The 25,478-nt window shown below is 41.1% G+C and overlaps 1 protein-coding gene across 11 annotated transcripts in view; it reads left to right on the top strand.

Annotated features, from left to right (window-relative positions):
* Window positions 1-25,478, top strand: part of ATP13A3 (ATPase 13A3) — a 132,281-nt gene that overhangs the window by 85,274 nt on the left and 21,529 nt on the right. For 10 of the 11 annotated variants that reach the window (XM_075132019.1, XM_075132021.1, XM_075132020.1 and 7 more), the window contains 17 exons: window positions 1,335-1,466; window positions 2,509-2,688; window positions 7,425-7,582; window positions 8,335-8,523; window positions 9,694-9,755; window positions 10,639-10,789; window positions 11,301-11,417; window positions 12,528-12,545; window positions 12,659-12,812; window positions 12,904-13,024; window positions 17,679-17,803; window positions 20,563-20,741; window positions 22,108-22,230; window positions 22,320-22,399; window positions 23,320-23,362; window positions 23,469-23,578; window positions 25,216-25,312. In XM_075132019.1, coding sequence (XP_074988120.1) covers window positions 1,335-1,466; window positions 2,509-2,688; window positions 7,425-7,582; window positions 8,335-8,523; window positions 9,694-9,755; window positions 10,639-10,789; window positions 11,301-11,417; window positions 12,528-12,545; window positions 12,659-12,812; window positions 12,904-13,024; window positions 17,679-17,803; window positions 20,563-20,741; window positions 22,108-22,230; window positions 22,320-22,399; window positions 23,320-23,362; window positions 23,469-23,578; window positions 25,216-25,312 — 2,039 coding nt within the window. The remainder of the gene's footprint in view (window positions 1-1,334; window positions 1,467-2,508; window positions 2,689-7,424; window positions 7,583-8,334; window positions 8,524-9,693; window positions 9,756-10,638; window positions 10,790-11,300; window positions 11,418-12,527; window positions 12,546-12,658; window positions 12,813-12,903; window positions 13,025-17,678; window positions 17,804-20,562; window positions 20,742-22,107; window positions 22,231-22,319; window positions 22,400-23,319; window positions 23,363-23,468; window positions 23,579-25,215; window positions 25,313-25,478) is intronic. The other variant, XM_048864477.2, reaches the window with a different exon arrangement.

Genomic DNA, 25,478 nt, shown 5'->3' on the forward strand with positions numbered 1-25,478 from the left:
ATATCTTCAGCAATGATTTAGATAATGGCATAGAGAGTATACTTATAAAGTTAGTGGACGATACCAAGCTGGGAGGGGTTGCAAGTGTTTTGGAGGATAGGATTAAAATTCAAAATGATCTGGATAAACTGGAGAAATGGTCTGAAGTAAATAGGATGAAATTCAATAGGGACAAATGCAAAGTACTCCACTTAGGCAGGAACAATCAGTTGCACACATACAATTTGGGAAAGGACTGCCTAGGAAGGAGTACTGTGGAAAAGGATCTGGGGGGTCAGAGTGGACCACAAGCTAAATGTGAGTCAACAGTGCAACGCTGTTGCAAAAAAAGAGAACATCGTTCTGGGATGTATTAGCAGGAGTGTTGTAAGCAAGTCACGAGAAGTAATTCTTCCGCTCTACTCTGTGCTGATTAGGCCTCAGCTGGAGTACTGTGTCCAGTTGTGGGGACCACATTTCAGAAAGGATGTGGACAAATTGGAGAGAGTCCAGTGAAGAGCGACAAAAATGATTAAAGGTCTAGAAAACATGACCTATGAGGGAAGATTGAAAAAATTGGGTTTGTTTAGTCTGGAAAAGAGAAGACCGAGAGGGGACATGATAAGTTTTCAAGTATGTAAAAGGTTGTTATGAGGAGGAGGAAAAATTGTTTTTCTTAACCTCTGAGGCTCGGACAAGAAGCAATAGGCTTAAATTGCAGCAAGGGGAAGTTTAGGTTGGACATTAGGAGAAACTTCCTAACTGTCAGGGTGGTTAAGCACTGGAACAAATTGCTTAGGGAGGTTGTGGAGTCTCCATCATTGGAGATTTTTAAGAGCAGGTTAGACAAACACCTGTCAGGTATGGGCTACATAACACTTAGTCCTGCCATGAGTGCAGGGGACTGGACTAGATGACTGCTCAACGTCCCTTTCAGTTCTATGATTACCTGGTCTGTTCATTCCCTCTGAGGCACCTGGCATTGGCCACTATTGGAAAACAGGATACTGGGCTAGATGGACCTTTGGTCTGACCCAGCATGGCCAATTCCCATTCCCCACCTTACGTGGGGAACAGGAGTCTTGAGCTGCCTTAGGTTCCTTGTGTGGCAAATTGTTTATTGTATTATTTCTGAGGCACCCATCAGTGTAAAATCAAGGGTCCATACAGAGTGTTAGTGAATCATTAGTTTAATCATTTTAAGTCATACTATTCATAATAGAAACAGCAGCATAATTGCTGTAGCATGGGCCATGGCTGTTATATCCATGCAGGATTCTGTTCCTGGTGCTGATTTGCAAGACTTTACAGTTGCAGAAAAAGAGCTTGTTCTTAAATTCTTGCCTTACTTCCAGAAATAGAAGAGATCCTTTCCACAGACCTTGTGCCTGGAGACATCATGGTGATTCCATCTAATGGGACAATCATGCCCTGTGATGCAGTACTTGTCAGTGGTACTTGCATCGTAAATGAAAGCATGTTAACAGGTGAAGTAAAATTTACATCCTGGATGGCTGAGCTATATGGCTAAAAATGCTAGTTGATAAAGTTATGTCATTGTTCTTTTTCTGAGTTGCAACTTACCTTGTCAGAAGGAATTTGTTTACATACCCTGAAATGTGTATTTTTATAATGTACTCAAGACAGTATTGATAGTATTTATACAAATCTTGGCAATATTAATGTTATTTAATAAGCATTTATATTGTGGTACTGCCTATAAGCCAACTAGATCAGGGCCTCATTATGCAAGGTGCTATTCTCTTTATTTGTATAATTAAAGGGGTAATGAGAAGGTGTCTTCATCTCACTGTTCTTATTTAGCTCTCTTTTATTTTCACTGTGTTAGTTAAAATAAGCATGTTTCTGTTAAGTAAGGAATCTGCAAGCTGAGAGTTTAAGAATTCTCAAATGTAAGGTCCTAAAATGTGAACTGTACTAAAAGATACGTCCGTGCAAAGCTTTTGGATCGCCTTTCCTTTCGGCAAGATAAGTGTTGGTTTCGAGCTGGGTCATGTTTAATTGCTAGGCATGATAGTATTTTGGTTTTGTTTATAAGTGTTGAACTTGCTACATGAATAATTAGCAAGCCAATGATCAAACCTGGGTAAAGGTGGGTTGAGGGAGATGTGCGAGCACAGCTTACTAAGGGGAGCCTTGCCTGTATCCAGCGACTCTCTACAGCAACGGGTCGATGTATTGTGTGACGGGTTTTCACTACAACCAGCGGCACTTTTATGTTTTGCTACCCGATGCAGCGATTTACAGGAGGGAAGCCTGGGAGTCAAGACTCTTGGATTCCAGGGGAGGTCTAGAAGGTTAAAGAATGGGATAATGGGAATTAGGATTCCTGGGTTCTTTTCCCAGGTGTGTTACTGCCTGGCTGGGTTAACTTAAGCAGATCACTTTACTTCTCTGTTATAAAATGGGGATACCACTCACTATTATAGAAAGTGCTTTGAGAGCTGTGGATGAGATTATTATTTGTATTTGATTTGGACGAACTGAAGAGCTTTTTTTCCATTTAAGGTGAAAGTGTTCCTGTAACAAAGACTAATCTCCCAAATCCTGCAGAAGACCCAAAAGCAATGGGAGATGAAATCTACAGTCCAGAAGTACATAAGCGACACACTTTGTTCTGTGGGACCAATGTCATTCAAACCCGTTTTTATACTGGAGAACGAGTCAAAGCCGTAGTTGTGAGAACAGGTACAAATTTTAATTGTTCTAACTTATTTGCATACTGTTTGATTTTTATAGTTATGTCTATCTGCTGCTTTCTACCTTTTGTCAGTTAATTTAGCTGTATTAAATAGATATTTGCTTTAGGGAATAACAAAGTTACTTCTAAAACTTTTTTACAATGGTACTTGATAATGCCTTGCAGGCTATTGAGTTTTCAGCACTGACAAACCAATTAACCATTAGAGTCAAGGGATTTAAAACATGCCTAGAAACATTTGCAGTAGCATTAAACTCAGTTTGCAGTGTTTTTGCTCAAGAGTGTGTTGTGTCTATTTCTTTGAATTTTTTTTCTTTTAGATACACTGGCCTGTCTCTCACGTTGAAGAAGTAAATATATTTAAAAGGCAGTCTCTGCCCAAAAATGGCAGACACCTTGTTGTATATTCACTAGCTTTATTTATAAGACTATACTTAGTCATATTAATATTCTGGATTACAGAGCTATTAAAGTAGTGGGAAGTATCATTTTAAAACTCTGCATAGGATTCCCCGAAATAGCTGTCAGTGTGTTGCAAGTCTGTTCCTTAAAAAGAAGCCTACCTATAGACCTATGCGTAAACCATAATTCTAGACAGGAGAGCTAGGTTTAGCTTGAATAAAACACTGTGAGCTTTCTAAAGGAGTTTCCCAGTAAAATCATTAAACCCCTAACAGCTTTTCATCAATGCCTGAATAAGATGCATGGATAGATGATTTTCATTTTTAATATAGGCATGGACTAATCATCTTCTATTCTAATCTTACTGTTGTGTGTTTTTTAAAAACATCTAACTCATTTTTTTCTGTAGTTTTATTTTAATCTTATTTCCTTTCTATTTTATAGTAGTTTTTTTCTAGTGGACATATGTTTGGACTACTATTAAAGACCAAAAATTATTTTCAAAAGACAAATTCTGATAGAAACACTGCATATGTTCAGTTTAAATTCTTCTTTTCTTTCTGATTCATTTTATTTTTCATTTTCATTGATTTCTGAGTTCTTTATGTAGTGGAGGGTTGGAACCTGAGGAATGTCAGTGCAGATATGTTAAATGTAAACATTCTTAAAATTATATATCGTTTTCTTTCTGCATGTAAAATATGTAGTCTACAAATAACCTCTGGCAAAGGAGCCCAGTAGTCTCACTTCCTGCCTTGACTTCAGATTAAAGGCAATATCGTAAATTGCCCTTCATCATACTGAGGTCTGTAGACGTTCATAGTTCTGCATAGTCCATAGTTTAAGTACCATGTTAATTCAAGTAAAACCTAGCTTTGAATTCTTTCAGAAGGGCCTCAATGTGGATATACCAATGTCCAAGCCAAAAGGTCAAGTCTCTGTAGTATAATTTTACCAGGAGCAAGTTGAAGAAAAGGACATTTTGTACAAATCCTAACATTAAATGCTTTGTTAGGTCAACAACCTTATTCCAAAAAGAAAAGGAGTACTTGTGGCACCTTAGAGACTAACCAATTTATTTGAGCATGAGCTTTCGTGAGCCACAGAGCTGTGGCTCACGAAAGCTCATGCTCAAATAAATTGGTTAGTCTCTAAGGTGCCACAAGTACTCCTTTTCTTTTTGCGAATACAGACTAACACGGCTGTTCCTCTGAAACCTTATTCCAGACTCACAAGGTCATAGAGCAAAACCTTGGAACTTCATTCTGCCTCTTATGGAATTATCCAGATTGAACCCCAGCCAGGAAGTGTCCTTATACTTTCTGTTCATTAAACAACTCCCAAGAGCTACTGTCTCTGCTTAGATACATTTTTTAAATTAGGAGCTTTCTCAGATTAGACCCAATATTGTTCTTTTAATTCTGACTGGTAGTCCTGTCATAGCACTCATTCCCTTAATATGTTCAAGAATATTATTTATTTTGAACATCAAAGTCCAGTTCCTAGAAGTTCTGACAGTGTCAGGCCGGAGAAGTCAAGTCTCATGTATTGAGATCTGCTATGTGGACAAATGTCCACAAGTTCCTAAATTCACCAGATTTTACATATTGGCCATCCAGTGTTTAGCCAATGCCATTTTTGGGCAGAATTTTTCTCCATGCATTAGGGCCCAGGGGTCACGGGTTTCTTTTCTCACTGCTGGGATGCCTCATTGTGGCTGCATCTGGGGAATAGCTGTGACTGGTGTGATGCCCCCTTCTGTCTCTGCTCCTGGAGCAGCCCCTCTCATGGTCCAGGAGTTAGTGCTTCCTTTTTGAGAGTTGGGATACTCCCTCTTCATGGCTTGGCCTTCGAGCCAGGTCCCTATGTGTCTTCCCCCTTCTGAGGTATCAAAGACTCTCTGTAAGAATTGTCTCAGGCAGTCTTCCAGATCACTGCCCAGACTGTGACACGTCCCCCGTGGCTGATAGGGGAACCTGGGTCTGCTCTCTACTACAGGTTCCAGCTCAGAGACCTTTGAGTCAGCGGCCAAAGTCTTGCTACTGTTTCCCTCAGTCTTTTCCTACTCCACCCCTGCCAAACTTCCTTCTGCACCACCTTCCTCAGGGCCAAGATCCCAGGGGTTCCGCTTGTTTTCTCCTTTTCCCTCTCTAAGCCCAGAGAATGACTACAGGCTTCCATGCTGCAGCCTCCTCCTGCCCTTGCTAATTGGCCTTATACCAGCCCCCTCCTGCTCAGCTGGCCTCCATCCTCAGTCAGGGATTGCTTATCAAACCTAAATGTCCCTCAGATGTGACCTGTCAGGTTACTTAATGCCTCTTGGGCCACATTTACCCTTTTTGGGCTATCATGTGGGGCCCACACTCCATTATAGAAGATCAGGGTTGGAACGGACCTCAGGAGGTCATCTAGTCCAACCCTGTGCTCAAAGCAAGACCAGTCCCCCACTAAATCATTCCAGCCAGGGTTTTGTCAAGCCTGAGCTTAAAAACCTAAGGAAGGAGATTCCACCACCTCCCTAGGTAACCCATTCCAGTGCTTCACCACCCTCCTAGTGAAAAACTTTTTGCTAATATCCAACCTAAACCTCCCTCACTGCAACTTGAGACCATTACTTCTTGTTCGGTCATCTGATACCACTGAGAACTGTCTAGATCCATCTTCACTACAAGAAGGATGTGGATAAATTGGAGAGGGTCCAGCGAAGGGCAACAAAAATGATTAGGGGTCTAGAACACATGACGTATGAGGAGAGGCTGAGGGAGCTGGGATTGTTTAGCCTGCAGAAGAGAAGAATGAGGGGGGATTTGATAGCTGCTTTCAACTACCTGAAAGGGGGTTCCAAAGAGGATGGCTCTAGACTGTTCTCAATGGTAGCAGATGACAGAACGAGGAGTAATGGTCTCAAGTTGCAGTGGGGGAGGTTTAGATTGGATATTAGGAAAAACTTTTTCACTAAGAGGGTGGTGAAACACTGGAATGCGTTACCTAGGGAGGTGGTAGAATCTCCTTCCTTAGAGGTTTTTAAGGTCAGGCTTGACAAAGCCCTGGCTGGGATGATTTAACTGGGAATTGGTCCTGCTTCGAGCAGGGGGTTGGACTAGATGACCTTCAGGGGTCCCTTCCAACCCTGATATTCTATGATTCTTTGGAACCCCCTTTCAGATAGTGGAAAGCAGCTATCAAATCCCGCCTCGTTCTTCTCTTCTGCAGACTAAATAATCACAGTTCCTTCAGCCTCTCCTCATAAGTCATGTGTTCCAGTCCCCTAATCATTTTTGTTGCCCTCTGCTGAACTCTTTCCAATTTTTCCACATCCTTCTTGTAGTGTGGGGCCTAAAACTGGACACAGTACTCCAGATGAGGCCTCACCAGTGCCGAATAGAGGGGAATATCTGCTGGCAATGCTTCCCTGCTGCAGAAAGGGTTAGAGGGTAACCTATTTCCACTCAGGTTATCTAGTAAGTTTTGCACTGTAGTAAGACTTGGTATCAGATAACAAGCAAGGATTGTCTAAGTCACTTTAGAGCCCATTCCACAAGGGCACAGGCAGCTTCTGGAGCTGAGTTCATACATTTACCTCTAATTATGCCTTGGTTCAAGCTTCCGTATCGGAGGCCAACTTTGGCAGGGCTGTCCTGCTGTTACTTTGAAAATAAGACGACTCCTTCCCACCTCCAGGTTTGAGATAACTGCTTGTTAGTCATCTAGAGTGGAATCTCTGTGAGCAATCGCTTGAAAAAAGAACAGTTACTTACCCTGCAGTAACTGTGGTTCTTTGTGATGTGTTGTCCACACAGATTCCATGGCTTCTTCCCCACTAATTCAGAATCCTTTCCTTTTGGAATTCTCATTCATTAAGGAACTGAGTGGCTACTGAGGCCACCCAGCTACGGTGGACACAAGGGCAGGTGGAGTGCAGGCATGGCCCCAACAAATACTGTTATGTAAAAAGAATCCAATCTCACGTGCTTATTAACCCGTGCATGCCTAGAGTGGAGTTTGTGTGGACAATAAATCTTGAAGAACCAGTTACTCTAGGGTAAATAACTGTTCTATGTGCAGGATTGCAGCTAAAGTATAAAGACTATCTGAGTGAAACATTGATAAAACTAAATTTGCTCTTCATCTTTTTAATGATTCAATTCTGGAAGTCAGAATTTGCAGATACAGCATGCTAATAGGTTTAGCACGTACAAAACCTGAGGATCAAAAGACTAGCTCAGGATTTTAGTCTCTCAAAGGCTTTTGGTGTATTATTGTATGACATTGCCATTGTTTGCACTTTTAATCTGATACTTTAAAATCCCTCTCATTATAGGCTTTAGTACATCAAAAGGACAGCTTGTTCATTCGATACTGTATCCAAAGCCAACTGACTTCAAACTCTACAGAGATGCCTACATGTTTCTGCTGTTCCTTGTGGTGGTGGCAGGTGTTGGGTTTCTTTACACAGTTGTCAATAGCATACTAAATGAGGTATGGTTACCATCTCTCCATCACCCTACTAATTTATTTTAACTGTAGAGGCTGATCTGTGTTTTGTTAGTAGGGCTGGGTGAGCTTGTGCAAGACAACTTTCTGCAAATACTAAGTCTAATTTTTAAATGAAACCTTTGTGGCTGCATTTGTTTTCTGTGAATGTTGTAGCAGACAAATTTACTGACAGGAATGTTCAGCAAAAAAGCAAAATTTAAGGGAATATTAGAGGAAAGTGAAATTTGAATTTATAATCACAAGCATTTGCACCAGAATACTGATTCTAGAAGTTACTGTGATCCAGAGAAGAAATAGGATACCATGTGACTTATATCTAATCAAAACGAATTAGTTATTGCATAGGCAAAACCTATTACACAGAAATGAGCTACATACCAAGGAGCAGTCATAGAAATTATTTGGTGAGATTATAGAAAATACAAATTTATCAAATTTGTTGCACATTATTCACTCACTTTAACTTTTAACTAATGTATGGGGAAAGATACTAAAGGCTTAAAAGTGTAAACCTTTTAGTACTAGATTGCTAAAATTGTATTGTGCAAGTAAAGTTTTGCTAACTTTCTGAGCACAGCAGAAGCTACCTGTGATAATCCAGGAAGAGATGAAAGGAGCTTCACCTCTGAAATTTGTAGTCCAATACTCCCTTAAACTTAATGTACTAAGGAGAGACTGGTGAATCCTTTGAACTCTGGATTTTTATTCACTTAGTGTACTTTCTTTAACTCTAGGTTCCTGCTCATATAATAATCATTGAGTCTCTTGACATTATAACCATCACTGTGCCGCCTGCACTTCCTGCTGCAATGACTGCTGGGATCGTTTATGCACAGAGACGGTTGAAAAAGATTGGTATCTTCTGCATCAGTCCTCAGAGGATAAATATCTGTGGCCAGTTGAATCTCGTGTGTTTTGACAAGGTTAGATACATTTTAATTCTTTTTTGCTGGTTATTGGCTGGGAAGTGTTGTGTGCAATTTTTAAAAAGCAGCAGTTATAGTTGTGGATACAGTGGCATTCGTAATCATGATTTAAGGGCTAACTTGTTAAAATAAAAAATTTCTATTCCAATAGTTATAGATCCTAAGTGAATTCGTTGGTGGTAGATGCTAAACATAGAAATAACCCTAGCAAATAGTTAAAAATGTGAGTGGAGTGTTACTCTCAAAGCTCCAGACGCTATTTTGTCAATAGTTCCAAGAAAGTGTTGTGTGGAGATTGGGTCCAAACTGAAACTGTCTGATGGCCCCCAACCTTCAAGAAAATTCGGATTCCAACTGTGTAGCTTGGCCTCATTTCTCATTTAACTTTATTTAAAATGAAAGGCCAAGCTAATACGTTTAAGGTTGTTCCTTTTGTAGGAATAGGCACAATTAAAAGTCATAAATAGTGCAAGTAAACACAGCTAGTCTGTCTCTTCCTTTCAGCTAGTACTTAATCCAAACTTCTTTCCCCTCTAAATTTTTGTCCTTAAACTGTCTACACAACTGTTTTATTTCTGTTTGGCAGATGTATTCAAAATGGTGTGTTAACGCTGTATAAATAACTACTGCCACTGCTAACGGTTTAGTGCCGACCCTCCCTCTCCAGTTTGGGCTGTTGCTCCTTTGTCCATCTGTTGTCGTTTTCACTTAGAATTCTACTTAAAGGTTTAAGAATTTCCTCTTCCAAAAGGCCTTGTGAGCTCACATAATTGAGGGTTGAGCGGCTGTGTATTCCATCCTGTCCCCATGAGCACAGATAGCTGTAGTTTTTATTACAGACACTGAGCAGTGAATACATAGCACTGGGCCAGTGACATAGTCATATAATTCTGTTTTACAAAATGAATGTTTCCACAAAGCCATATGCAGTTATCAGCAGAATCCATGAGGAAATGTGCTCTTTTTTTTTTTCTCTGTAAAGGTCAGTTAATAAATATCAAATCTGTATTTTGGCTGGAAGGAAAAGTGCAACACTTACTGCTCAAGTGTAACTTTGTTCATTTTCTGCTAATATTTCTGCTGTATCCACTGGCACTTTTCAGAGCCTGCCTCGGCTCTGAAGGCTTTCCCTGTTGATACTGTTTTATTAATTTGTTTTTGTGGTAGACTGGCACTCTTACTGAAGATGGCTTAGATCTTTGGGGGATCCAAAGAGTGGAAAATGCTCGGTAAGGACAAATGTGCTGTAATATTTGCATGGGAGAGAAGTTTGGTTTCATTATTTGTGATTGATATGAGAGCAAATCTGTAACTGGCACTCAGAGACTACAGTGATGAGCATGATAGAAGAACCTGTATAAAGTAGAAAAGAAACTGCGATATTTTCTGTTCCTGAATGTGCACAAAAAAGTGTCTAGAAAGGGGTACATATCAAAATGTGATTAAGACTTGGTGAAAAGTCCATGACACTTTCACACAGCTCTAAAATGTGGGTTAGCTAGCTGAGGTGGGAGGAACCACAATGGAATTATGAACAGAGCACAGAAACCATGCAAACCATGGCTGGGATGATTTAGTTGGGGATTGGTCCTGCTTTGAGCAGGGGGTTGGACTAGATGACCTCCTGAGGTCCCTTCCAACCCTGATATTCTATGATTCAAAATGATTTGTGAGCTTGGTCTATGCACTTGTTTTTGACTTTATTATCACTGGCTGATCAGGCTGTTTTATCTGAGTTAGCATGAACTTGATTCAGGCAACCCACTTTTACTTCCTGTGTAGACAGGCCCCATGTGAAGTTACAGGTGATCAAACCAGAGGTGGTTGACTACTTAAATAGTGGGGATGGGGATTTCAAAGAAGCCTAAAGGGTGTACTTGCCTGTATCCCATTGAAATTCAATGGGAGCTGGTTGCCTAACTCCCTTAGGCTCTACTGTAAATTCCAGCCTGGAGTCTTAATCCATTCCCTGTGTTGTGTGGAAAGGATACGCTTCAAAAGGCTTGTGTATCCAGTGTTCTGCTAATATAACCCTTTGGAATTATCTCATAATAAACTATCGTCGCACAAAGCACATCATCACTTCATTGGCTTTACTGTGTTCTGTGTTAGTTTCCTTTTTCCAGAAGATAGAGCTTGCAATGAGAGCCTGGTGAAGTCTCAGTTTGTTGCTTGCATGGCAACTTGTCACTCACTCACAAAAATTGAAGGAGTGCTTTCTGGGGACCCGCTTGATTTAAAGATGTTTGAAGCCATAGGATGGGTAAGTCCATTGGTTCTTTCAAGGGAATCAGCATTTCTAAGTGCAATAATATGAAATGTCACATAGTCATATGATATATGATCTGTTATATGCTTCCTCAGATTGCAAGATTTAAATTCCTAGGTGTGCTACAGTACTGGAGTGTCACTCTAAAGTGAGTGTGTCAACACAGAAACTCATGTTTTAAAAATACTTATTTCTCATACTGAAACCTAAATTATTGAAACTGAAAGAATTCTTAATATCTAATTTACTTTTCTCCATCTTGGGAGTGTGGGGTCAGTTTCTGGCACAGTGTGTGCACCCTTTTTTAGCTAAAACTTTTGAAGGGACCTTGGTCTATCTGCTCTTTCATTGGTATTTAATATTGTTGATTCTTAATAGAAATCCTGTTGAGAAAGATCAGTGCTCTTGATGTTGACTACTGGAATTTTTGTTGTTTTCAGAAATATAATTGTCTGATGTAAAGTTAGTTAATGAAAGAAGTGAATTAGGTGTTGTTTTCATTTAGATTCTTGAAGAAGCAACTGAAGAGGAAACAGCTCTTCACAATCGAATAATGCCAACCGTGGTTCGACCTCCAAAACAGCTTCTTCCAGAATCCAAACCTGCCACAAATCAAGAAATGGTACAAAATATCAAAGCAAATATAAACCTCTGTTCTGCACGCATTTTGTTCTTTAGCTTATTAGAGGAGTTAAGAATGGATGCATATTCCCCATGTATTGTGGTCCTGCAGATCTAATCCTAAACAGGAACAGGACTGGTCACTACTTCTAAGGGAAAATTTAGGGAACACTTGGGTATTGCAGGAGTTGGTGATTGGGTAGAATGCACTACTCCCTTTGACACCAAATTAATGCATCAGTATGATGATGCTCTGACCACTTCTGGTCGTTTTAAAGATACTATGATGCTTTTTGAAACAATTAGGTACCCTTACCTGGTAACTAGTTTGCCTCTGTATGCTCCCCATGTAGTAACTGCAATATTCTCTTCTTACTTCCTGTCCTTAGGTGTTGAGTGGAGTTGGGAGTGCATTGTTAAACTCGTACCATGTTTCACAACAGGGGTCTGCATTTTAATTCGTATAACAGCGCTGAATTTATAGCAATAAGGAATAATACTTAGCAATTCTCTAGCACCTTCAATCCATGAGTCTCTAAGGGTCTATGGAGAGGGTCCCAGAACCCAACCTCCAGCCTGAGCCTGGAAGTTTGCACAGTAATGAAACAGCCCTGCATGCTTGAGTTGGCTGGCATGGGCCAGCCACAGGGTTTCTTTGCTGCATAGACATACCCCAAGTGCTTCTCAGCCTCTAATGAGTTACACCTCACCACCGTCTGTGAGGCAGGTAAGTTTTCTCCCCATGTGGAAGAACTGAGGCACAGGGACACATAGCACCGCTGTGGCAAAGCTAGGAATAAAATTCTTATCTACTGATGCCAGGCTCATCCTTTCACTGTTAACCCTATTTGTGAAGTGCTTTGGGATCATTTGGGGTGAAAGGCACTATAGAAATGCAAGACATTAATATCAAACTTATTAAGCCTAATTACAATGCAATGCCATTTAAATTGAAAATCTATCTTGTGGATGCAACTGGCATATTATATTCTTCAGGTGTATTACTGATATGATACATACCTGATAATAGCACTGGAAATACAGCTTGGAAATGAAGCTTTGTAGTAGATTGTTAGAAACAAAGTTGTTTTTTTTTTTTGGTCTTTTTTAGGAACTATTTGAGCTCTCGGTAAGTGTGAATATTTTTCCCTTTCCTAAGGAAATGGCTTTAAAAAAAATAAATAAAGGGGATAGATATGCCCAGCAACTCTCCCCCTTTGTTGTCTCTGATCAATTATACAGGCCAGTTATGAGATTGGAATTGTACGTCAGTTTCCGTTTTCTTCTGCTTTGCAACGCATGTGTGTAGTAGCAAGAGTGCTAGGGGAGAAGAGAATGGATGCTTTCATGAAAGGTGCCCCAGAGGTGATTGCCAGTTTGTGTAAACAAGAAACAGGTAAAGGAATAAACTGACTTTTCTCATAGAGTTCAGATGTGGTATGGGAGGTTTTAATAATTTTGTAATTGACTTTTTTTTTTTTTTAAAGTTCCTGATGATTTTGAAACCATTTTGGAAGACTACACTAAGCAGGGCTTCAGAGTTATCGCTCTTGCTCACCGAAAATTGGAATCAAAACTTTCATGGCACAAAGCCCAGAATATTAACAGGTAAGAGGGGCTACTTTTAATTGAGAACTAACTTATTTAAGACAATTAATACTAAAACATGCACTATTTACATTCTTTGTACTACTTGAATCGCCTGAAGGTTGCTTATTTTGGTTTTACCTAAATTACATCTACTGTCTATCTCTTTCTTCTGTGTCTACTCACCTGCAGTACTGTGCAGTGGGGTTGATATCCTGGACATTGGGCAGAGAAGCCTAAAGCAAACAAATGACTTTTGGTGATAAAGTGTGTGGTGTGGAACAGCCCTGACACTACAATGTACCATAACTGTTGTGTTGTGAAAAGAAAAGGAGTACTTGTCTTTTTGCGAATACAGACTAACACGGCTGTTCCTCTGAAACCTGTTGTGTTGTGGTATCTGATGCAGGTCAACATGACAATCCCCACTTTCTTCACTCTGATGATATAAGCATATTTATGTAACAGAAGGTAATGCGTCCATTAAAGAGTCACTGGGTATGGTGTTCCTCACAACAACCAAACATGGAAGACATAATGGGGATTGTGAACCTGATTCTACACACTGTTGCACAAGGTCTGCACCCTGTTTGAGTAAGGGAGTTACAGCAGCTCAAAGCTGATGTACCAGAATAGAGAATCAGATTCCATGCTTCAGATGTGGAAGAATCAATAGAAGTAACTGAACATTCACGAAAGATGCCAGTGTCTTGCATACTTCCATGTTTTTCTGTCACAAAAGTGACAGAAGAAAATATGGAAAGTATGGTAGATCATGTGTCTATTTAGAAATCTCCAGAGCTTTGTGATCATTTTCATTTATTACCTGCACCTTTCCATGCAAGCTGCCTGGGAAAGTAATTAAAGTTGTGGCTTTGAAACAAAGACACAAAATTGGCTATAATTCTAATGACTTTCAAAGTATTCCATAAGATGCGCTCTTTGTAAAGCCAAAATTTAGTTTAGAAAGTTTTTCTCAGGGAAGAAGCTAGACATTGATATTTTAAAAAAAGTTTCTTATTCTTCTTCGAGTACTGTCTCTGTGGGTGCCACACGTCGGGTGTTTGTATGCCTTTGGAGCCCTTGATTGGAGATTTTCCATTAGCAGTGTCCGTTTGGCCCAGACGCGGTCTATACAGCCCTGTGCTGCACACTGCAAGTATATAGGATTGTGTGGGTGAACCGCCCTCCATTTCTTCTCTACTGCCTCTGCCTGAGACAGGCTCTAGTGTGTCCACCTTTTGCATGCCTCAGGGTGTTTTGTAGTTGATCTGTAGTTGGTTTAGTGTTGGTTAGTTGCTGTTAGTATAGAATTAATTAGACACTAGTGAGAGTTGTGGGTATTTCCCTCTCTCTTCCCCCCCTTTTTTTTCTCGGGAGCTCATTTGGCCTGGCTGGCATGCCTGCCTTGCCAGGTTTCAAACACTGCCTCTCTTGTTGGGAGGCTATCCCAGTCAGTGATGGCCACTCTAAGTGTGTCTGTTGCTTGGGAGAGTTCCAGAAGGGTAACTTCTGCCTGGCTTTCAAATCCTAGAGCACAGAAGAATTGGGAGACCAAATTGAACCTTCCAAAGATGGAATGCTCCCTTCAACCTGCTTCTGAGTAAGGTCAGCAGATCCCTGCATACATCTGTCTCCAGACAGACCCAGTGCCCCTTCAACTTTGTCCCAGGTCTCCCACCACAAGAAGCTGGCTCCCAAAAGGCCTCAATCCCCTGCTAAGTCTGCGGTGTCAGTCTTGGACCTCTCGACTCAGTACCGTGGACATGAATTACTCTTCTTCCAGTACCAGTGGGGGCCGGGAGATGCCAGAGCACTTCGGAGCATGGCACTAGCAGGCCCCGGGGTACTGTGTGGAAGGACAGCAAGGCCCAGGGCATGTACTCCTCTAGAACAGCACCATCTACATCAGACTTCTTAATGGTGCCTTCACGCTTGGCTCCATAAGCACGAGCAAAGCCACAGTGCCAGACACTTTTGGCTCCGGTGCCTACATGCTCGAGATCAACAGTACCATCCACCTCTTCTGCTATATCAATAACCCATTTTGCACAGGAGGAAGTCTGCTACTGCCAGGACTTGTCAGTGTTAGGCAAGTCGGTGTCCCCACGGCTTATGTGTACCGAACAACTCTTGGTACCTAGACCCTGGTGTCTGGATTGCCATTGCTTCCCAGTACCACAGGATTCTCTGCTGTTTTCTATTGGGGGGCCCTCCATTGGAGGACATTGAGGAGGGTGAAGGAGACATTCAGTCAGTCTCCCACTCTCAGTGTGGGGTTCCGTCCACATCGTTACAGGAACCCCTACTTCAACAAGGGTTCTTTCCCCATCAGGGATGGTGGGATCAGTCCTGGGTACCATCCCCTCTGTTATGTGGGCGCCCCAGTGGACATGCTGGGATTCTTGGGCAGTGTATAAGCAGCAATTTGCCAGACATCTGGCTCCATTGCACTGGGAGATGAGTTACACAGTCTCCTCCACCAAACCCCCAACATGAGGAGACCTTTGAAAAGCAAGAGGCAAGGACAGACAAAGGCTACCCCTCACACTCCTATTTCGTCGTCATCTCCGGACAATGCAGTCATGGCTCCGTCACCACCGATGGCCAGCGATTTTCACCAGTTCCAGAACCTTCTGAAGAAGGTGGCTGACACCCTCCAGCAACCTCCTGAGGAGGTTAAAGACTCACAGCACAAACTCCTGGACATTCTACAGTTGGCTACACCCACCTGGATTGTGCTACCCATTAACGAAGTGCTTCTGGATCCAGTAAAGACTGTAGGGCAAACTCCTGCCACCATCCCGCCAACTGGTAAACAAGTAGATAAGAAATATTATATCCCCCCACCAGGGACTTAAAATTTTTGTTTTCCCATCCCCCATCTATTTCCCTGGTGGTGGATGCCATAAATGAGAGCAGGGTAACCAGTATTACTCCAGGTTTACCCCTTATGATAAAGACCAGAAGAGATTAGACCTTTTTGGCCAAAGGCCTATTCATCCGTGACTCTCCAATTTCATATTTCAAACTATCAGTCAGTTTTGCAGTCTTTATTGCACATCTTCCACAGGAGCATAGAGAGCACTTCCAGGCCATCATTAAGGAGGGTCAGTTATTAGCTGGAACCTCTCTCCAAGTGTCCTTACGTACCCCAGACGCTGCCACCAGAACCATCTCCACAGTAGTTGTCGTGCAAAGGGCATTGTGGCTCCAGCTGTCAGGGTTCCCAAGAAAGGTTCAGAATACTGTTGAGGACCTGCAGTTTGATAGTCAGAAGCTCTTCTTGGAAACTGTGGACAAGTCTCTGCACACGCTGAAGGACTACAGAGCCACAATGACGTCTCTTAGGAACAAGAGGAGATTTAGCAGGTCTCAGACTGCACAGAGACTGTGCCGAGTCCAGTTCTCTGGATTTCACAGAATCACTGAACCCTCTTGAAAGAGACAAATTCCAGAGGAAAAGAGCATCCCAGCCCCTTCAGTGAGTACCCAGTTATCATTGAAACAACACTTTGGGTTGGTTGAGGGTTGACTCCTCCCCCGCCTCCGAGTTTGCAAGCTGCAAACTTTTGCCACCACTTTTGGACACTTTTTTGCCATTAGCACCTTTCCCTTCTGACAGGCCTGGCAGTATATTATAACAGACACGTGGGTCACGGAGGCTCTAACATCAGGCTATGTCATCCGCTTCGTGTCCCTTTCTCCCTCCCACCCTTGTGCCCCCTCCCTCTTCTGGGACCCCTCTCACAAGACTACAGATTCAAGAGGTAGACTCGCTCCATCATTTAGGAGCCACAGAACTGGTCCCATCCCCTCACGGGGGGGAAAGGGTTTTACTCAAAGTATTTTCTCATGCCAGAGAAGGACAGAGAGTTGAGACCAATCTTAGAACTAAGATGACTGAACAAATGTGTAAAGTCTCAAAAGTTCAGGATGGTGACTCTGGCAGTTATAATCCCTTCTCTAGAAGCGGGAGAATTGTTTTTTGGCTCTCACTCTACAGGACACCTATTTCCATACAGCAATACATCCCACACAGAGGAAACACTGTGGGCCAGGATCATTTTCAATATCAAGTACTTCCTTTTTGTCTCTGTTCTCAAAGGATCTAGCAGTAGTCGCTGCTTACCTTTGGCAAGAAGTAATTTGAGTTTTCCCATATCTCGATGACTGGCTACTCAAGGGTTGATTTTACAAAATGGAACTAACTTCCCCAGACAGCCCCTCCCTCCCCCAACCCGATTTGGATCTCCAGCTAAATGTAAAAGAATGCGCAGCCCTATATGCCCTTGTGCGTGGCACGAGATTGTACAGTGCAGATGCGTGGGCTAAACAGACAGAAAATCTCCGATCAAGGACTCCAGAGCTGCACAAGCACCCACGGGGAGACGCACCTCAAAGAGATGCAGGTACTGCACACAATGAGTGACTTCTTTTCCACTTTTGTGATTACGTTTTATTTTTCCTTAAATAAATAAACTAATTAAAAATGAACAGAAATTATTTCTCAGATCACTTATGAGGCTGAATCTTTTTATTATTTTTCACAATTAAAAATAAAACCGTTCTCTTTGCTTTGCCAGAATAGCAGAGTCACGTTGTTTTAAAAAAACGTCCATCCTACACCAATTAGCTGTAATTTTTCTGAAAATGATTTCCCTTGTTCTTACAGAGATGCCATTGAAAGCAACATGGATTTTATGGGGTTAATTATAATGCAAAACAAACTAAAGCAAGAAACCCCGGCTGTACTTGAAGACTTGCATAAAGCCAACATTCGCACAGTCATGGTCACAGGTTAGAATATAGTTAATCCAACATTTTGGGAACAAATAAATGTATTGTTTTGAAAGGGTATAATGCTTTTTCCCCCATCTATGTGTTCTATAGTCTATGTGGGTTGTTATATTTAACATCCAGCATGCAAAGCTGAGTTGTATTTAGTTTCTCTGGTCCAAGTTCACTCTCTTGTATAGAAAATGTTTGATATTGTACAGAAACAAGAAGAGAAAGGGACAATAACATTTCTGCTTTTGGTATCTGAGGAGAGGAAGTATGATCTTGTGACAACCCACAAGACTAAGAGCCAGAAGATCTAGATTCTGTTCCTTATTCTGTATACTGTATACTCCCTGTGTGGCTTGGGACAAGTCGTTTAACTGATCTGTGCCTCAGTTTCCCCATCAGTAAAAGGAGGGGTGTATAGGGGTATGAGGCTTAGTTCAGTAATATGTATAAAGCACTTTTGAGATGCTTGGAAGGAAGATGCAATGGAAATTCACATCAATCTGAGTTGTGCTATTTGTTAAAAATTATGCATTTATTTGGGGTGAAAAAAAGAAAAAAAATTAAATTGTTGTATAGATGTACCAAAATTCTACCTTACTGTAATAATATCCAAGAGTGAACTGTGAACAATGCTGTGGTGATTCTGTGCTTGTTCCTGTGGTTGATTGATAGTTATTTTGATTGAATTAATTGATCTGACCTGTAGTCCTTCTGAATAAGCCTTCCTGCTCCACTGTATTTCAGTAGAGTTAAAAGTGGTCTGTCCATCTGCCTCTTTTTCATTGTTTCTCCAGGAATATTTCTGTTTCTAGCTTTTACATCTTGGTAGGTATGGAGTAGACCTGAGACTTCTGCTGCCTATGAAAATGGGTAGTGGACATCTTGCAGAAATTAAACTCAGACACAGAAGATACCGTACCAACTGACATTACTACCCTGGAAGAGAAAAGGGAAAAGATTTGGTTGTGAAATAGCGAAGTGGGTCACTCAGGGTTAGTTTTGTGAGGTTTGCGCAGACTAGAATGATACTGCAACTGCTACGCAAGGAAAGCTAGAAATATAGTTGTAATTTAAAATGTTTGGCGGATTAGTCACAAGACGCAGAGCGCAGAGACACAAGTAGATGGAAATGTGCATATATAATTATATCAGGTTTCAGAGTAGCAGCTGTGTTAGTCTGTATTCACAAAAAGAAAAGGAGTACTTGTGGCACCTTAGAGACTAACCAATTTATTTGAGCATAAGCTTTCGTGAGCTACAGCTCACTTCATCGGATGCATAAAAGTGGAAAATGCAGTGAGGATATTTTTATACACACAGACCATGAAAAAATGGGTGTTTATCACTTCAAAAGGTTTTCTCTCCCCCCACCTCACTCTCCTGCTGGTAATAGCTTATCTAAAGTGATCACTCTCCTTACAATGTGTATGATAATCAAGGTGGACCATTTCCAGCATGAATCCAGGGTTTAACAAGAAAGTCTGAGGAGCGGGGGGAGGGGAGGAAAAAACAAGGGGAAATAGGTTACTTTTTATAATGATTCAACCACTCCCAATCTCTATTCAAGCCTAAGTTAATTGTATCCAATTTGCCAATGAATTCCAATTCAGCAGTTTCTTGCTGGAGTCTGGTTTTGAAGTTTTTCTGTTGTAATATTGCAACTTTCATGTCTGTAATCGCGTGACCAGAGAGATTGAAGTGTTCTCCGACTGGTTTTTGAATGTTACAATTCTTGATGTTTGATTTGTGTCCATTTATTCTTTTGTGGAGAGACTGTCTGGTTTGGTCAATGTACATGGCAAGGGGGCATTGCTTGCACATGATGGCATAGATCACATTGGTAAATGTGCAGGTGAATGAGCCTCTGATAGTGTGGCTGATGTTATTAGGCCCTGTGATGGTGTCCCCTGAATAATTATATATTGTCCTAGAATGAAAGGTGCTATATAAATGCAGGGACAAAGAGTCAGGACCTGGATTTTATTGCCTGCTATATGGCTTGCTTTTCATATGACCTTGCATAAGTCACTTTGGGTCATATTTTTAAAAGGATGCATGCTTCCTAAGTACCCCCAAAACAAACTGTATACCCTCTGAAACATGCACAAGACTGTCAGGGCTGTATCTCTGTCCCCCCACCCTCTTCTCCCCCCCAGTACAATGAAATGGATAATAGTAGGTATTTAATAATCATAGAAGATCCGGGTTGGAAGGGACCTCAGGAGGTCATCTAGTCCCACCCCGTGCTCAAAGCAGGACCAATCCCCAACTAAATTATCCCAGCCAGGGCTTTGCCAAGCTGGGCCTTAAAACCCTCTAAGGATGGAGATTCCATCACTTCCCTAGGTAACCCATTCTAAGTGGTTCACCACCCTCCTAGTGACTAGTAACCTAGTTTTTCCTAATACCCAACCTAGACCTCCCGCACTGCAACTTGAGACCATTGCTTCTTGTTCTGTCATCTGCTACCACTGAGAACAGTCTAGATCCATCCTCTTTGAAACTCCCCTTCAGGCAGTTGAAGGCTGCTATCAAATCCCCCTTCACTCTTCTCTTCTGCAGACTAAATAAGACTAAATACCAGGAGGTACAATATCATGATTGTCTGCGGATTTTAATTGTTGTAAGGAAGTAATTGATGCCAGTGAGACAGATCTGCTGCTCCTGCTATTTAAAGCAGGTTTTAATTAAGTATGATCCTTTCCTGATGATCATCTATATTGCCATTTGTTTAATGAAACCCTTTTTTTACTTTACTTGCTTAACAGGTGATAACATGTTAACTGCTGTCTCTGTGGCTAGAGACTGTGGAATGATTCTACCTCAGGATAAGGTCATTATTGCTGAAGCACTACCTCCAAAGGATGGGCAAGTTGCCAGGGTAAACTGGCATTATGCAGATACCTTCACAAAACGCACTAATTCATCACCAGCCATTAACTCACAGGTAATTTCTGTATTGCTTTATCTCGACAAGTGTTAGCATGAGTTTAATACTAGGTTCGCTTATTTCGTTTCCTTAAATTATTCTAGTACATAGTTGTACAAGTCATAATAAATGCACTACTTAACTTACCAAGGAAAATGCAACAAAATGCGATCCCATAAGTACAGCACAATTCTGCCATTCACAATGTGGGGCTGGCTTAGAACTGCAAACTGTTTCAAGAAACAAATTCCTATGATTTGATCTTTCACTGAACTCTGCTTGATTTAATTAACAACTAAAACTCAGAGTTGATTCATTTTCAGTCTGGAAAAATTGTCTGAGACCATCTGAGGAAATCTGGCTCAGATGCACTCAGCTGGCCAGCAGGGTGTGCCTCTCTATTGCAGAAGCTGTCCATTGGCCAGCACACCGAAATCCTAACCCTTGGCGTAGTTGGGAAGCCATCAGCTTTACCTGTGGCAGAGCAGCCTCATTTTAAGGCCCTTAGTGTAAACTACACCTGAGAGAGAGATTGTAATGATAGTAATATGTATACTGCTGTTCTCCTCTTCACACCACTGTGCACACATTAAAATCATGAAATTACATTGAAACAGAACTTTGCTCTTGAGGGAACAGATCTACTCAAGTGCTGGGTTTTGTCCTCTTCGGGGGAAAAACGTAAATATATTGAAACCTGTCTCAAAGACAACAGCTTTACTGAACACTGGCCTGCATAAAGATACCACCCCAAGATATATTATACCGTGTTAAATTGCCTCCATTTACGAGCTTGATCTTATTCCCATTTGAGTCAGCTAAGGAAAACCCCATTTGTCATCAGTGCTGCAGGGGAGTGTCCTGAACGACCACCTTTCCAAAGCAGCAAAACACTGCCCAGTTGCAGAGACCGGCCCCAGACACAGCAGCATCCTCACATGTGAGACCTGTGACTCCATGTCATTTGTGCCCGGGGGCTCTGCATGCTCTAGTTCCGCTTATTGCGTTACGTTTTAAAACACCAACCTGCAGTAAAATATCAAGTGTTACTCCAAACACATGTTAAAAACATAACTGGTAGAATGGTGCTGCAGCTGCAGGCGACTTTCATACATCAAAAATCTGTTTTTATTAAAGGGCTCGTTCTAAAATATTTATTTATAATTAACTGTGTAATACACCGTAGAATTTTTGCTATTAAATAAGTGTGATTTAATCTTACAAGGTTTCCTGCACCTCAAATTAAAATTCTCAGCAACCTTTATTAAACCTATATTTCCAAAGATACTACTTCTGTTGGTCCTTTGTGTAGTGTCTTGAAATATAAAGAATATGGGTAAGTATATTATGACTAAAATCACCAAAGTTCCTTGTTTTGATACAGGATATTCCAATTAAATTGGTCCATGAAAGTCTTGAGGGCCTCCAGCTGACTAAATACCATTTTGCAATGAATGGAAAGTCATTTGCAGTGATCCTGGAGCATTTTCAGGACCTTGTGCCCAAGGTTAGTAACCTGACTGGTGTTTGGCCTTTTGGAGGATGTGCAGATTTTGCACTGTGACTAATGCTGGTAAGAAATCTGTTGTCTTTCAGCTGGTGTTGCATGGCACTGTATTTGCCCGCATGGCACCTGATCAGAAAACCCAGCTAGTGGAAGCGTTGCAAAATGTGGAGTGAGTATTTGTTTGTTTCTGAAAACGTTGTGTGTTTAGTGTGTGAGAAAAATGTTCTTAGGTGAAAACAGAGCATTTTACTGTTTGAGCTGTTTATATTTAGCCTGATAAAAAGGCTAGACTATGAAATCTTAGTTGGCTAATCGGACCGTTAATAGGGCTGTTTCCAAAATAGTGTCATTTTTCAGAGGACTGTGAAACACAGTTTTTTTAAATAGCTGCTTTTTCAGGAGGTTGCAACGGAAGGATTTAATTTGGCACCGCATCAATTTAGCCTAAATTGACCAGTGTGTTTCTGAGGCATAATCAAAAATCTTGTTACTTGGTTTAGGATGAACTGTTCAGTAGAAATTAACTGAGGATCTTATTAAACAAGTAAATATTTATGGGATGAATTCTGTGTGTTCCATCATTCATGTCCCGTCAAATTGGCCCCTACTTTTTCTTTGTTTTTTAAAGGGGATTAGCCAAATGGCTGGTTTACTTTTGCCGCTGTATTTTTTTTCCCCTGATGTAGGTTTTTCTAGTTTTAGTGATAGTTTCCATCTGATACCTTAGAAATAATTTGTTGAAAAAATATGTAATAAAATATTGCAAGATGCACCTTACCCAAGCTCTAGAGGCAGCATGGTGCAGTAGATGAAGTATGGGAAAGGTGGTCGCAAACTTCTGAGTTTTAATCCTGGCTATGGCATTGTCCATAGCTTGCTTCTTGACCTGGGGCAAGTCACTTAACTTTTCTGCCTCAGTTTCCCTATCTACATAATGATAATAGTAATAATCTGCTATCCTGAGGATTTGTTAAAGTCTGTACAGCACTTGGAAAGCGTAAGGTTGTATAAAAGTGTTCAGTATAATTGGAGTTAAGTATTACAGTTATGGAATGAAGTAGAATGCTGACACTTGTCTGGTTTTTATAGTTACTATGTTGGCATGTGTGGAGATGGTGCAAATGACTGTGGTGTAAGTACACTTCTATTTTGTTTAAGGAGCTATTGTCACATTATTGTGAATTGTAAAGCTAAAAGATTATTAAAAAATCTCTAACTATCCTCATGATAACTGGCAGGCACTGAAGAAGGCCCATGGTGGTATATCACTGTCTGAACTTGAGGCTTCTGTGGCATCACCATTCACCTCCAGAACCTCTAGTATTTCCTGTGTGCCAAACCTTATCAGGTAACACACCTCAGAATTTTCAACAAACGGTTTTGCATAAGTAGATGTGGTTGATAGAGCACGGTGTGCCTTGCAATATCCTACATGCCAGCAATATGAAATCAAAGCAGTGTGTGCCTGTTTTTCTCCATACACAGTTTAACTTGCTGTTTGATATGAGAGGGGCCCAGTTTGGATCCTGAGGATCAGACATAACCCGTAATGTTTTTCGCTTTTAGTAAAGGCACTCTGGGAGTAATGTATTGTATTTCCACAGAATGATCCCATATGTTTTTATCCCAATTTTTGTCCATGTAAAATTAATTTCTTCCTTAAAGTTGTGAGTGAGCCTTTAGCCATCCAAAGTAGTCTGAAGGTATATTAAATGTCCTAAGAATTAATTGATTTTCTGCCATTAGAAATCAGGATTAATTTTTTGGAGTTTACGGGCAGCTTTAACAACAATTCTAATATCTGTGCTCTTGGAGAGAGACCATTCAGGACTGAAAAAGCTGTGGTTTGTGCCACAGATTTTGTTCATGCCCTGAAGTGCAGTTCTGCTCCGAAGAGTGACAGTAAAGGAGGCACTTGGGGTTTCATGTTTGTCTCAATGATTGCTGGACCAGATTTACTCTGTTTACATTTATAAAGGTGTCTCTTTCTAGGTGTTGTCAGTCCCTGCAAACTTAACCTGGGGTCTGAGAGGCAAGCAATGTTCTTTCCTGCTTGTGCATAATCACCAGCACTAAAAATTCTTCTGGCAACTTCTGCCCTTGGCGATAACTTTGGGGGAAACCCATTGAAGTTTCAAATGGAGATGCTGAGAACTGATTTTTGTCCCAGTAACTGGAGCTTGGCTAACAACTTTCCTGATGCACAAGCCAGAATAGAACCCGGTTCGGTCTACTGCAGCTGTGCAGGTCTGTGATAAGTGCTCAGAAGTAATGTAAAAAGAAAAGGAGGACTTGTGGCACCTTAGAGATTAACACATTTATTTGAGCGTAAGCTTTCGTGAGCTACAGCTCACTTCATCGGACGAAAGCTTACGCTCAAATAAATTTGTTAGTCTCTAAGGTGCCACAAGTCCTCCTTTTCTTTTTGGGAATACAGACTAACATGGCTGCTACTCTGAAACCAGAATCATAGAATCATAGAATATCAGGGTTGGAAGGGACCTCAGGAGGTCATCTAGTCCAACCCCCTGCTCAAAGCAGGACCAATCCCCAATCAAATCATCCCAGCCAGGGCTTTACCCAGAAGTAATGTGTGTCCCCGAAGTCAGCAGATGGGATTCTGGGTGCTCCCAGAGAGCATGTCTGTTGAGTAAAAAGGTGCCACCCTAGAAGAGAGGTGCATTTTAATTTATTGATTGGTTTTCCAGTAAACCTTTTTAAAATTAAACAGCATCAAGCAGAAATGTGGTGATTCTCTGTAGATGGCTTGTTCACAATTGTGATCAGCTAGCAAATGTATTCTCACCCCCCTCCTCCCCTTTTTTTTCTTTTCAGTTTCTTTTCATGTTTCTGACCTTTCGATCTTTAGCTGAAAATATCTCACTGCGTTGGCTATTCTGTTCAGTGCTAGCTATCTTTTTGCTAACCAGGCTATAATTGTTGGCTTAAATGGCTTTAGTTATATGGATGTATTTGTTTTTACAGGGAAGGCCGTGCTGCTTTAATAACTTCCTTTTGCGTATTTAAGTTTATGGCTTTGTACAGCATTATCCAGTATTTCAGCGTTACCCTACTATATTCTGTGAGTATTTGACAATATAGCACTTGAAACATTATTAAATATAATTCAAAGGGCTTAAGATAAGCAAATTAACCTCTGGCTGGTGCAAATTAATGTACTGTCAATTTCTTTGGGAGCTTGGTGATTATGGTAAGATTCATCGTGTCTTCGTTCTCTAGATAATGTA

The sequence above is a fragment of the Caretta caretta genome, chromosome 9 (assembly GCF_965140235.1).
Source record: "Caretta caretta isolate rCarCar2 chromosome 9, rCarCar1.hap1, whole genome shotgun sequence".
NCBI lineage: Eukaryota > Metazoa > Chordata > Testudines > Cheloniidae > Caretta > Caretta caretta.